The 13783-nt window shown below is 51.4% G+C and overlaps 1 protein-coding gene across 2 annotated transcripts; it reads left to right on the top strand.

Annotated features, from left to right (window-relative positions):
* Positions 1 to 2367: 2367 nt before the first annotated feature.
* LOC308253666 (UPF0764 protein C16orf89 homolog) lies at positions 2368 to 13074 on the top strand. Of its 2 annotated transcripts, XM_080679324.1 has the most exons (8): positions 2368 to 2652; positions 4036 to 4185; positions 5218 to 5368; positions 6538 to 6655; positions 7868 to 8003; positions 8838 to 8942; positions 10595 to 10681; positions 12747 to 13074. In XM_080679324.1, the coding sequence occupies exons 1-8, from the start codon at positions 2448 to 2450 to the stop codon at positions 12908 to 12910; spliced, it is 1116 nt and encodes a 371-aa protein (XP_080535450.1). In that variant the 5' UTR covers positions 2368 to 2447; the 3' UTR covers positions 12911 to 13074. The 2 variants fall into 2 exon arrangements, with proteins under 2 accessions (XP_080535450.1, XP_080535451.1); XM_080679325.1 differs by lacking the exon at positions 8838 to 8942 and having other exon boundaries at positions 2424 to 2652.
* The last annotated feature ends 709 nt before the right edge of the window (positions 13075 to 13783 follow it).

Below are 13783 nucleotides of genomic sequence, written 5' to 3'. Positions count from 1 at the left end.
GGCAAAAAATGGTTCTTGGGAAGCAAAGGAAAACTACTCTTTTATGTATAAAGCCTAGATGCATACAGTGCATAAACAAATATATAGTATTAAGATTTCACTGGAGTTTGTACAAAAATGTGTGCAAGAAGAGCCCTTTACATTGCTGGCGGGAATGTAAGATGGTTGCAGCCACTGGGGAAAATAGTTTGACAGTTCCTCACTAATTAAACATAAAACATAGCACATGACCCAGCATTTGCATCCTAGGTATCTACCCAAGAGAATTGAAGACAGGTTTCAAACAAAAATGTGTAAATGAGTGTTTATATCAGATTATTCACAATAGCAGGACGGTGGAAACAACTCAAGTGTCCATCAACAATGAGTGGATGAAGTGTGACTAATCCACACAATGGAATATTATTCAACCATAAAAAGGAATGAAGTATTGATTCATGCTGCAGCGTAGATGAACCTTGAAAACGTTATGCTGACAATATCTCAAGCTCTTTCTTTCCAACATGGGCCTGGCATAATGGCTCCCACAAAAGAGGGTAGCGAGAAGAAGAGGCCACTTGGCCATCAATGAAGTAGTGACCAGAGAATACACCATCAACATTCACAAGCGCATCCATGGAGTGGGTTTCAAGAAGCATGCCCCTCGGACACTCAAAGAGATCCAGAAATCTGCCATGAAGGAGATGGGAGCTCCAGAAGTGCACATTGACACCGGGCTCAACAAAGCGGTCTGGGCCAAAGGAACAAGGAATGTCCCATACACCCCTGTACTCCAATGAGGACCAGCTGTACACCCCTTACTGGGGATTGAGCCCACAACCTGGGCATGCGTCCTGACTGGGTATCATATCGTCACTCAACCACTGAGCCACACCAGCAGGGCAAATCTGTTATCTATAATAATGAAAGCGTAATATGCAAATCAACCGAACTGCCGAACAGCAGAACGACCGACATTCTGGAGGACCTTCCGGACGAAGCCGGGGCTGCAAGGGCCTACTCTTGCATGAATTTCGTGCATCGGGCCTCTAGTTCTTAAATGTTCAGGGGAAAATGTCTAAAAAGGTCAGGAGTCAGAGATGTGGGGAAAGGCAAGAATGAAATTAAAAGGTTGAGAAATCCTGACCTGTGGGGCAGGCTCTAGCCCACAGGAGCATCAGATGCACTTTTGTGTGGTGGTATTTTTATTATTTTTACAGATCTGTAATCTCTTAACTGAAGCCTTGGGGCCAGGTATGCTTCTGAAATCAGAATTTTTTTAGTTTGGGAAAGGTAATATGGCGTGCATACACATGACAGTCGGGCAAGGTTTGGGGATAGCATGGAATTGAAATTTCCTCAGGGAAACACGTTCTTTCACACTGAGTGAGCTACCTGAGGGCTCTACATCCTCGCCTCCTCACCGTCCAGTACAGAAGCACATGGGGCTATTGGCTTTTGAAATGTGGCTAGCCGAGTTGACGTGTGCCCTGAGTATGAACACTCGTCCAGATTTCAAAGACTTCATACAAGAAAAATAATATTTTAAAAAGAAGGTAGCCCTGGATGGTTTGCTCAGTAGTTAGAGCATCGTCCCACAGTCTCAAGGGTTGCAGGTTCGATTCCCAGTCAAGAGCATGTACCTGGGTTGTGGGTTTGCTCCCCACCCTCTGTTGGGGCACATGCAAAAGGCAACCAGTCGATGTGTCTCTCTCACATCAATGTTTTTCTCTCTCTCTTCCCCTCCTCTCTCCTTCCTACTCTCTCTAAAAATCAATAGAAAAAATATCCTCGTGTGAGGATTTTAAAAAATCCCTGACCTAGAGTTCATCATCATCCACACAATTCTTTTTTTAAAAAAAACGAATGTGAAATTTAATCATTTTTATATTGATTAAGTTGAAAAGGTAATATTTTGGAACTACTGGATTAAATAAAAATAGGTTGTTAAAATTCATTTCACCTGCCTCTCAGCTTTTTTTTTTTTTTTTTTTTAATGTGGCTACTAGAAAATTTGGCTTGTCTTTGTGGCTTGTATTGTTTCTACCAGACAGGTGCCCTTCCAAGGAATCCTCGCGGTCCGTTTGGGGCAGATATACCCTCAGATGAGTTTATTCCAAACGTATTTTTAAAAACGACAGCTTTGCATTTCAGTGTTTGGAGATTTCTGCACTGTAATTGCAGTTGCTAGATCAAACATGTAGCTTGTGGGCCTGGAGTCTCCGGTGAGAATGAAAGGGTGGGAGCTCCTCTCCCCAGCCTTTGGCCAGTTGGCTCCACACCCAGTCCTGGCCTCACTGATGTCCCTCCAGAGCCCTCTGCCCAGGCCACCCCAGCTGCTGGGTCAGCCTTGCCCAGCCACTTGTCTGCAGCTCTGCAGGGGGAGAAGGGGGAGGAGGCAGGAAGAGGGCGTGGGGGCGGGCTGGCCTGGGCTGAAGCGCTCCACAAGCCTCAAGTAGAAGCCAGCCATGTCCAGCCTGGGACTCCTGCTCCTGCTCTTGCTTCTGGCACGGCCGCTGACACCCTCCTTGTTGCCACCGCTGGACACCCCAGAGGGCAAGGCCACCATTGCCAGCCTCATCCTCTCGGCACTGGAGAGAGCCACTTCCTTCTTGGAGAAGAGGCTGCCTGAAATCAACCTGGACGGCGTGGTGGGGTTCCGGGTGCTGGAAGGTGGGTGTGCTCTTGTTCCCCTGGACTGGCCACCAGGAAAACCAGTTTTCAGCCTGTCATCTGCCTGCTCTGTGCCCCTGGCTTAATAACTAGGAAAGGGGGGACTTGCTTCTTTGGGGTATCTGGGGACCCTGCTGTTAACAGGTATTTTAGAAGCAGGGAGGATTCGAAGGCCACATGAGAAAAGATTAGAAAAGTATTATTTTCCTGGGAGGAAATGATCCACTTGACAGTCCCTCCTGATATGCCATGAACAAGGTAGGCAGAGGGAGTGTGCCTTCTGAAGGGGGTATTTATGAGAGGGTGGCCATGGACAAAACTGGGGACCCCCAGTAGGTCCCAGCCCCAGCGCCCCCCACTTCCAGCCAAAGCCACCAGGAGGCTCTGAGAAAAGAGCCAAGTGTTTGTTCAGCTTTGAGAAATATAAGATTCCCGAGGAAGGAACTGGAAACAGGCCAAGGCAAACAGGGAGACACCCACACACACAATGAGTGGCGGTAAATCCCTCCCCACAGGCCACTCTACGTGACAGAGAGCCAACTGGGTGTCAGCCTGGGGCTCTGGCTGGCCCCTCTCCCAGGTCAGTCCTCTGTGTATGTACTCAGTGCAGCTTTCGGCCCACCAGGTCCCAGCGGGAGGAGGGGCTCTGGGACAAAGACATCTCCTCTCTTTCTGGCCACCATCCTTCTCTCCCACTCCTGTGGGGCCATTGCTAGTCAGCCCATAGGGCACCTTTGTGAGAAGGAAAAAAAAAGCAACCCCTTCCTCAAGTCACTTGACTGCCATCTGCTGGAAAATTGTCTTAATACAGACACGAACCCATGATGGGGACCTGTGTTGTCCTCACGTGGTGTACAACTTGCTCATCTGCACATGGTGGTTCTTCGCCCTGCAATCTGAAGCCCTCCCTCACCTTTCTCTCCTGTACAGCCACCCTGTCTCCCTAATTAACAGGGATAGCTAAACTTTATTAAGCCCTCACTTTGCACTATGGACAATGCTAAGTCCTCTCATGCATTAGGTCAGTTAATCCTCATAACCCACTCCTTCAAGAAGGAAGGACTATCATTATCCCCATTTTACAGATGAAGAAAGTGAAGTGGAGAGAAATTAAATGACTCTCTGGTCACCCAACAAAAAAGCATTCGAGTCAGGATTTGAATCCAGGACCACCTCCAGATCTCTCAGCCACCTACAACCTCTGGCTCCACCCCCGTGGCCCAGCTCAGCCCCACAGAGGCCTAATTTCCAATAAGTTCAGCAAAGTCTTTCCCCTCAGTAGCTGGAGGAGGCAGAGGCTCAGTAAGCATTACCTCATAGGGTCTTTTCCCTGCCCACACGGCTTGTCAGATGGTGGAATGCGCGCTCTCTGTTCCCTCCCAGTGCAGCTGAAAGGTGTTCAGGAGGAGTGGGCCCAGGACCCCCGGCTGCAGCAGCAGAGCCTGCAAGTGGGGAAGCTGGCGCGGGAGCTGGAGCCTCTCCTCCACAGATCCGTTTCCTACCTCCGGCTGAGTGATCCCCAGTACCTAAGAGGTAATGGCACGGGGTGGAGTCCATTTCTTCAGGAGCACAGCCTCTGGGGACATTACTGAGATACCCTGGTGCGGCACCTCTGGTACAAAGGGAGGGTTGAGGACGGCTCGTAACCACTGCGTCCTGTCGGCCCAGTGCACCACAGGCTAGCCCTGGGGACTGTCTGTTCATCCTTGACTTCAGATTGAGACAACCTCTCCCACCCACATAGAGGGGGCAGAAAGTAGGGAACATGTCACCTCTCATTTGTTCAGCTTGTGCCCAGGCTTGGGGACCTTCATCCTAGACCAGAGGGGACGGGAGATTGGAATCTAAATGCTAATTCAGCCCTTTGCACAGCAAATATTAGCATCTCGCTAGCATCTGTCTTATGCCCTATAAAGCTAGGAGTTCGTTCTCCTGGTCAGCATTGAGTTGCCCTACAAAGGGCCGCATCCCATGAGCCTGGCCTGAACTGTTCGAGGGGCTATAAAACCAGCCCATCATGCTCCTCTGGCCCTGTCTCCCAGGCCCACAGCTCCTGCCAGGCCCTGCTGCCCGTGACCCCAGCCCAGCCCTGCCCAGCCCTGGCCTCCCACTGCCGGGGAGATCCTCCACCCTCTCCCAGGCCTGGTCCCTGAGACCCTGCCAGCTCATGTCACCCTAGAGAAGCCCCTTGGCTGGGTATTTCTGTGGCAAGAGCTTCACTTTCTCACCGAACTGAAGGAACCAACTAACCCTTTTTATCTGTCTCAAGCTTCCACAGATGCCGTGGATTTAGCCAAAGCCAGTCCCAACATTGTTCTAGTTATTTTTATGGTGTTTATTTGTTGTTGCTTATTTGTTTCTTAGAAAAAGAGCCTCCTGAGTGTTTCAAATGCAATGCCCAACCAGCGGGCAAGGCTTAGAGCCTGAGCAGACACCATGTGGTCAGGGCTGCCCAGGGAGGATCACCCAGGTCCTGGGCTCTGAGCCACAGGAGCCAGGGGGCGGTTAAGCACCGCACGGCCCACTGCGCCTGGGGCCCTCCCTCCACCCGCTTCTTTCTGCCAGAGTTCCAGCCAACTGTCCAGCCCGGATTTTGGAAGCTCCCACACGTCTGGACACACACCAACACCTCCATGGTGTACCCCACGATCGAGATCCAGGACTCCTTCTCAGAGGAACACAGTGACATGTGCCTGGTGCAGCTGCTGGGAACCGGGTGGGCCCCCTATGCTTGCCCCCTTCCCGAAAACCCAAAAGTGCTCTCTCCCCCAGTCCTCCTGTCCCACTAGCTTTCCAAGTCCCCAGGGGTTTATAGCAAACCAGGAGCAGCTTCCCCAGAGCCACCCTGACACCACCCTCTCCCACCCCCAGCACATGTGAGTTGGCCACACTCTCCACCCACTCTGTCAGCCTGGTCCAGCCACCGCCACCACTGCAGGCCCACCCTCACCTGCTGACTGGTCTCCCCACACCAGAGGGATCTTGTCACAAACCACACTTGAAGCTTCCTGTTGTTCTCAGGACAAAGCCCTACCTCCTACCACCCTTGCAGTTCCCCAGGCCCCTCTGGTCCACCCTAAGACGCACCCTCCCATTAGAAGCCTGTCCCTTTGCCAAGAACATGCCTCTACAGGTCCTCCTCCCATCCCATTCTCCCCACCCCTGTGCCTAAGTAACTGCTCCCAGTTGGGGACCAGCTCCAGAACCTTCCCTGACCCCACTGCACGTGCTGGCCTCCCATAATGGGCTGCCTCTCCTAACACCATGGGAGCCACAGATGCAATACACATTTGTTTCATGGTTCTGTGTCCCCACCAGGCTGTAGGTCTGGAGAGTGGGACCCTAGTTGAGCCCCCCATTTCGTCCTGCTGAGCCTTGGCCTCAGAGCATATCCCCAGGGCAGCCCTAGACGCAGGGACCGTTGGGCAGAGGGACAGCAGGTGCTTAGGCCCCCATCCTCTCAGCATCCTTCAAAGAGGTGTTTGGGCCAGGACACAGCTGGGCTCACCAAGGGTCTGTGCTCCGCCAGCGAGGGACCCACCCCTTTTGCCCTGTCTCTTTTATGGGGCAGGCCTGGAGGGGGACTGGGCATGCTGGGCCCAGACCCCAAGCTGTCAGAGTTCCCATGGAGCAATGAGAAGTTGCAGTCCCAGTGGCTCCTCCAACCCAACATTGTTCCAGGTCACCTCCCTCTGCTAGGGACACCGAATAAGCCAATCAAAACACAGACACCTGTGTCTTATCCAGCAGCCCCTTGTGCCCAGCTGGGTGCCAGGAACCTACAGGGCTCTAAAAACTAGTGGGGCAATCGGGACCAGGGAAGGCTCCAGGCCTTCGGACTTCCTTTAGGACACCCTCACCAGCCTGGAACCACCTCTCCCCCAGGACAGACAGCAGCCGGCCCTGCAGGCTCTCAGACTTCTGCAGGACCCTCATGACCAAGCCCGGCTGCTCAGGCTACTGCCTGTCCCACCAGCTGCTCTTCTTCCTCTTGGCCAGAATGGTGAGTGCTGAGTGGGCCTGGCCACGCCTCGAGGGGGTGGAGGCTGATGAAAAGGGGCTCGTGGCTATGTGGTCCTGTATGCTACACACTGGGAAAATAAGCAGGTTTTTGGACTTGTGTTTGGGACAACCGGAAGGAGAAGTGAGAGTAGTCTGCCATCCACCAGCTATACAATCTAACCAACCTGGCTGGGGGCGGGGCAAGGGGGCTGTGGATTTGGGATTCTGTTGGACAGAGAACTCTGCATGCTGAACTGGATCGGGGCATCAGAAAAATAAAAACAGTGAAAGAGAAGCAGCAGAAAGAACTCAGTAAATGACAACAAATGGAAAAGAACTTAGACTGGAGTTGATAGTTGCTGCCAGGAGCTGAAATCAAGACCAAACCAGCCCCGCCCCACCTCTCCAGCACCCAAGCTCGTCCAAGCCCAAGAGCTCAAACTCTGCTAAATAATAACAGTGATCATTTTAAAGCATCTATATTTCTTTATATAGAAAGGTAGGGCTCATTATCTCTAGTTTTAAAATGTTATTAACTGTCCAGAGATTTTATCTGAAAGGGGACTTGCTGGTTTTGTTTAACGGATTCTTTTATTATTATTTATTTGCAAACCGTCACAAACCAGTATTTTTGTAAATACAATAAAAAACAAATTACAAGGAACATTATTTTGACTTAGATTCGACAGGTAGAAAGTTGCCCTGACATTGCCACAGAGGTTTCTAAAGCCAACCTCATCTCCTGTCCCCTCTTAGTAACCGAGGTCCACCCTCTGAGTAGCCCTGAAGCCGCCAGCCCCGGCTGGAATCAGAATGTCCTAACAGCAGCTAGTGGCTATAGGGTGCCCCCTAGTGCTGGGCATCCTGTCAGGCACTTTCTAGTATATATCGCCCACCAGTGTGAGCGTCCTGCCCCTGCAGCTCCCAGCAGCATTGCCCTTTCCCTGTGAAGACCCTTGAGGCTCCGAAAGGTTAACTTGGCGGACCAAGGTCACACAGCTCCTAAGTGGCAGAGGGCTCAAACCCAGATCTCTCTGAGCCCAGTGACTGAGCCTCCATCATGCTGGGAGTGTGGGTGGGAAGAAATTCTGGGAAAAGGAGAAAGACCTGACCCAAAGGTAGCTACCTCAGGACCATCTCAGAACTGCAAGTCTTTTCCCCAAACAGATGGCACACCTGTCACCTGTACCACCAACCTCCTTTGTCCCCACAGAAGGGATGCACGACGGGGCTGTTCCGCCAGAGCCAGCGCTACGTGGACCTGTTCTGCGCCAACATGATGGACCTGAACCAGAGGGCCGAAGCCATCGGATACGCCTACCCCATCCGGGACATCTTCATGGAAAACAGTGGGCGTTCCTCTCTGGGGACAGCGCAACAGGGTGTCCCTGATAACGGGGACACACACACACACACACACACACACACACACACACACACACGAGTGGACATGGGCTCAGAACTTTGGAAGCCAAAACCTTGCAGGACAGGAGGCAGTCATGTTGAAAGATGTTAGCCCCCTGCACCTGCATTAACAAACTCATTCCTTCAACGAGTATTCCCTGAGCACCTATTGTGTGCCAGACATATGCACACAGAGTAGGGCTGCCAGTGTTAGCAAACAGAAGTACAGGATGCCCAGGTAAATTTGAACTTCACAAAAACAATGAATAACTTTTAATATAAATGTCCCAAACATTGCATGGGCTGTCCTTATACTTAAAAATTTCAATTTGTTGTTTATTGGAAACTCAAATTTAACTGGGCCTCCTGTGTTTTATCTGCCACTGTTTTGACTGCTTCCTGCCCCCAAAGGCTGACCCAGTGACAGAGCTCTGGATGGACGGACTGCCTGGCCAACAGTTAGTCAAAGCCTTAGAGATGAAGCCGAAAGGGGGTCCTGGGAGGCCGCTTCTTGGCTTCAGTGTCCAGATCCCTCTCCTGATCCTGACTCTAGACTCACTTTGAACAAGGAGTGGGAGGCAGGACCCAGGCTGGGAGCCTCTGCTCCTAATGCAGAGCCTCAGGGCTGCCTCCTGTCGGCCACTGTGTTGAGCGCCCACCTCCTGGCACTGCCTGGCCCTGGTGGGAAGAGACAGATGGCACTGCAGTGGCCTTGGGGAGTGGGAGGAGGTGGACCTGTGGGGGCAGGGCTGCAGAGGGTCCCCTGTGTTTGCTTCCAGTCATGCTCTGTGGAATCGGCGGCTTCTCTGACTTCTACAAGCTTCGGTGGCTGGAGGCCATTCTCAGCTGGCAGAAGCCACAGGAAGGATGCTTTGGGAGGCCTGGTGAGCTGCCCTCCAGCCCTGACTGGGAGCATGTTCTGTGCCAGGTGGGGAAAGGGACACAGTGGTGTTAGGGATACAAAGAGAGATCTGCAACACCCATATGCATGCATGCATACACACACACACACACACACATGTGCGCGCGTGCACGCGCGAGTGAACATGGGCTCGGAACTTTGGAAGCCAAAACCTTGCAGGACAGGAGGCGGTCGTGTTGAAAGATGTTAGCCCCCTGCACCTGCATTAACAAACTCATTCCTTCAACGAGTATTCCCTGAGCACCTATTGTGTGCCAGACACTGTGCTAAGCTCCAGATCAACTACTAGGGCAATGAGAAAATGAGGCAGATCCTACCTAAACAAACCAATAAGTGAAATAATTGTGAGTTCTGAAAGGGCTGTGAAGGAGAAACAGGCTGAGAAAGAAAAGAACATCATGGAAGGTTCTTTAGGCGGAATGGTCAGGGGAGATGTCTAGGAGGGGTGACATAGAAGCAAAGGGTGGAGGATGCAGTCCCTTTCCAGCTATGTGATACTGGTCAGCTGGTCCTCATTGGAGTAAGTTGCTTTACTTCTCTGAGCCTCAATTTCCCCGTCTGTAAATAAATGGGCATAATTCCTTTCTAAACTATGAGGAGTATAATACATGTATAATACATGTGAAACCACCTGACCTGTCTGGGTACAGAGGAGGCTCCCAATCAATGCTGGTGTCCTAAATGAAACTATTATGATGCTCAAAGAGGCACCGCTTTTGAAATAAGAGAGTCTGGTTTTGAAACAGAGGAGTTCAGGAAATGAAGATTCTCAGGCCCCCAGACCTATAGATTCAGCAGGTGAAGCTGGGGCTGTGGAACCTGCATTTTAAAAATAATTTTTTCACCCTGACCGGTTTGGCTCAGTGGATAGAGCGTCGGCCTGCGGACTGAAGGGTCCCGGGTTCGATTCCAGTCAAGGGCATGTACTTTGGTTGCGGGTACATCCCCAGTGGGAGGTGTGCAGGAGGCAGCTGAGCGATTTTTCTCTCCCATCGATGTTTCTAACTCTATCCTTCTCCCTTCTTCTCTGTAAAAAAAAAAAAAAAAAAAAAAAAAAAAAAAAAAAATCAATAAAATATATTAAAAATAATTTTTTCCAATTTATTTTTCAATTGCAGTTGACATACAATATTGTATTAGTTTCATGAACCTGCATTTTTTTAAAAAATATTTTTTATTGATTTCAGAGAGGAAGGGAGAGGGAGAGTGAGAGATCAAAACATCAATGATGAGAGAGAATCTTTGATAGACTGCCTCCTGCATGCCCCCGATGATGGGGATCAAGCCCACAACCCAGGCATGTGCCCTGACTGGGAATTGAGCTGTGACCTCCAGGTTCATGGATGGACGCTCAACCACTGAACCTGCATTTTTAATGCGCTCCTCTGGCCATTCAGATGTGGGTGGTTGGGGACCACAATTGGAGAAATACCAGTAGATGACAAATTTAGGCCATGCGGAATGGTCTGCAGACAGGTGCTCCAGGGAACTTCTGGAAGAGCCTCCAGATCCAAGATGGGAGCTGAGTGGTTTGAGGTGTTGTAAGGGGAGGCTGTTCCGCAAGTAATGTTTTAAAATCCATCTTGAGAAGTTCATCTTTCACTCTTCTCCCAGATACTGAAGATGAAGAATTCTCTAACGTCATTCATCACCAACAGCATTCTTCGAGAAGAGTAAAGAGGCGAGAAAAGCTATTTGCAGGTAATAAAAGTACCCAAGGGACCTTCTTGGCATGAAACGGAGATGTCCAGAAAGGTGCACACAGATGGCCCTCGGTGGAAGGCAGGCCCAGCATCCCTGAAGGGGCTGATCAAAGCGCACTTGTGTTCGGGTGGAGAGGGGTGAGGCTAGGAGTCCCTAACGCCCTCCCCTTGGAAAATGGTGAGTCCAGAGATACTGTCTCAGCGAAAGGAGCAGAAAAGCGAAGTTTCTGTGTAATACTGAAAACCATGGAGTTAACCCCTCTCCATCAAAGTCTAATCAGGAGAACAGAATCCACATGTGAACCTCCCCAAGAGGGAATCAAATGTAGGGAACTTGCCTGCTGTTGGTGGACAAGGAAGCCTGGGAAGTGTAGTTTGAAGAGGTCAGTGCACTGGGATTTGGAGCAACGAAGGGTAAGGAGGGAATCTGGGAGCCAACACGCAAGTAACCAGCACAATCCCAGGGGCCATATGTCCTGGCGTCCCCAGCTTACGCCAGTTTTTCTGGTGTCAATTTGAATAGTGCCCCTTTTCCTCCCCAAAGCATCCTCGTTGACGTGCTAAGTTATGTGGTTAGCTCACCCATTCAGGGAGACTGAGAATAGGATATAACTATATTGGAAAGGAAAGAAAGGCAAACTATAACATGGAATAAAGGGGCGGGCGGAGAGAGGTAGAGATGGAGGGAGAAAGAATAAAGAGAGGACTTGATTTCAATCTTTTTATCTTTTTGTATTTTTTTAAAATATATTTTTGTTGATTTCAGAGAGGGAGAGAGAGAGAAGGAGAGACAGAAACATCAATGATGAGAGGGGATCATTGATCAGCTGCCTCCTGCACGCCCCACACTGGGGATCGAGCCCACAACCCGGGCATGTACCCTGACCGGGAATTGAACCGTGACCTCCTGGTTCATAGGTTGATGCTCAACCACTGAGCCACGCTGGCCGGGCTCAATCTTTTTGCTAATAAAAAATAAGTAACTGCAAGGCAAAAACAGGAAGGGAAGTGGAGTAGCCAGCTCAAAGTAGATGTCCAGCGTACGCTGGGGAAATGATTTCAGTAACTAGGAGTCTCACCATCAACCCCACCACGGCCGGGTCACCTACCTGCAGGTAGACAAGAGAGGGGAGTGGCATCACACATGCAATGGGTCCATTTTACAGCTGCCCCAGGGGTTGGGCAGGGCAAGGGACTCTCTCAGGAAACCGACTCCTCAGGTCCCTCCCTGGCTAGGCCTTCCTGACATGGAGGGGGCAGGGGCTGCCTGTGGGGGTGGTAAGGAGCCTGCTGTGCACACCCTGGGAGCTGGCTGCTTCCTAAACACTGAGAGCTGGGGAGGGAGCTGGAGAAATTCAGAAGCCCCGGCCCTAACTTGTGCCCCTGATGGTTGACCAGCAGCCTAGAAAATTGCCCAGGAGGGAGCGATGTGCTCCTTCCTTCATTTATGACACACACCCGTGGAGGTCAGGAGCACAGGACCTAAAGGCAGGCTGTCTGGGTTTGAATCCGCTTCTGCCTTTATTCACTGTGGGGATCACTCTACCTCTCTGAGCCTCAATTTCCTCTGTAAAATGGGGACCAAACAGTGCGGTCAAGAAATAAACTGTGGAAGTGCCAGGGCTGGGAGCTCAGCTCTGCTACCTGCGCCTCAGTTTTCCCAACTGTAAAATGGGGCAATGAGGTGCTAAATGTTTCAGAGGGCCTTAGAGCAGGGGAAACAGGAAGGAGCTGGACAAGGGTGCATGTGGCCTCGGGTCCGATCTCATGGGGGGGGGGGGGGGCTCAAGCAGGAATCGCACCGCAGAGTCACATCCCAAGACAGGGGCCTGGCTTTTGGGTCCCTGTATTACTAAGTCATTGGGATGAATAACCTCCCAGATGGCTGAAGACATTTCTCTGGAGGAGGAAGCCATTAGCAGCCAACACGCTCAGAGCAGCAGGTGGATGGGTGCCCAATCCAGTTGCGGGCCCCAGGCTGGCTGGGGGAGTATCTGCAAAGCACTCCGGATGGAACTGTGGCCCCACCCAGCACTCATGGGGGGGACTCTGTCTCTCCCCAGATGGCTGCTCTTCCCACAACACAGCCACGGCCGTGGCAGCCCTGGGTGGCTTTCTCTACGCCCTGGCACAATACCCCCCAGCAAACGGAGAGCCGCAGCAAGCCACACTGGCACCACCAACGGCCACTGACACGGGTGGCTCCATTCCTGCCGCCCCCAGATGAAGCCCACGCCTTTAGTCCTTCCTTCCTGAAGTCCTGGGCCACACCCTGAGGAGGCAGCTGAGAGCAAAGCACCCCAACTTTGTCCCCTCAGGGCGCAGGACCAGGGGAGGGGGTCGGGATGGATCCAGGTGTGGCAGCAGGTGAATAAACTCAGAGTGCAATTGAGTGGGGAGTTGAGCCTTGTTTCTCAGCCTCTTGGACAACATCTAGGACCGTGTTCTGAATCTTCAGCCCACTCAACACAAATGCTAGAGACCCGTAAACTTGAGTCTTAATGCAATTTGATCAGATGTCAATGGTTGCGTCTTCCCCCCTCGGAGAAATAAGGGTCTTGAGAAATAAGTTAAGTCGTGGCCTAGAACTCGAGATAGGAGCACAAAAGGCAGCACATAAAATCTCTACATCCTGTGCAAAGACCTCTGCGACATCAGGTCACATCTTGTCAGTCACATGATTTTACCAAAGGCTGTGTGACACGATGGGAACCCCGTGTTCTCTGCCCTGGCTGCCTAAGTGCAAGGCCCAGTTCCCACTCATTAGCTCAGTGTCCCTGGGCAGGGTCATTTAGTGTCTCTGTGGCTCCGTGTCCTCATCAGTTGGGATAATTAGTGCACCTACCTCAGTTTTGGCCTCACTGCTGTGAGAGTTAGGTTTGCAGAGGGCTGAGAATGGTACCTGTGATGCAGTAAGTGCCAGGTAAGTATTACCTGCTACCACAACAGTGGAGATGTCAGGTGATGTGGGGACTTGTCCCCAAGCCGTGGGAAGGAGCAGCTGACTGGTCAACATTTCTCTTATCCCAGTCTGTGGCTCTGCCCCCCACGCTCTGCCTCCCTGTGAGCAGAGCCACACGTCAGCTGGGGCTCTGACAAT

Source organism: Plecotus auritus (assembly GCF_963455305.1).
Source record: "Plecotus auritus genome assembly, chromosome: 7".
In the NCBI taxonomy this organism is placed as follows: domain Eukaryota; kingdom Metazoa; phylum Chordata; class Mammalia; order Chiroptera; family Vespertilionidae; genus Plecotus; species Plecotus auritus.
The sequence above is the reverse complement of the archived record's forward strand: the minus strand, read 5'-3'. Positions and strand labels throughout refer to the sequence as shown.

Bases quoted from the DNA above. Each gene is read 5' to 3' on its own strand.
- LOC308253666 (XM_080679324.1), top strand. From the start codon at position 2,448: ATGTCCAGCCTGGGACTCCTGCTCCTGCTCTTGCTTCTGGCACGGCCG. The intron at 8,004-8,837 runs GTGGGCGTTCCT...GTTTGCTTCCAG, and splicing joins GGACATCTTCATGGAAAACA to TCATGCTCTGTGGAATCGGC. The intron at 8,943-10,594 runs GTGAGCTGCCCT...CTCTTCTCCCAG, and splicing joins AGGATGCTTTGGGAGGCCTG to ATACTGAAGATGAAGAATTC.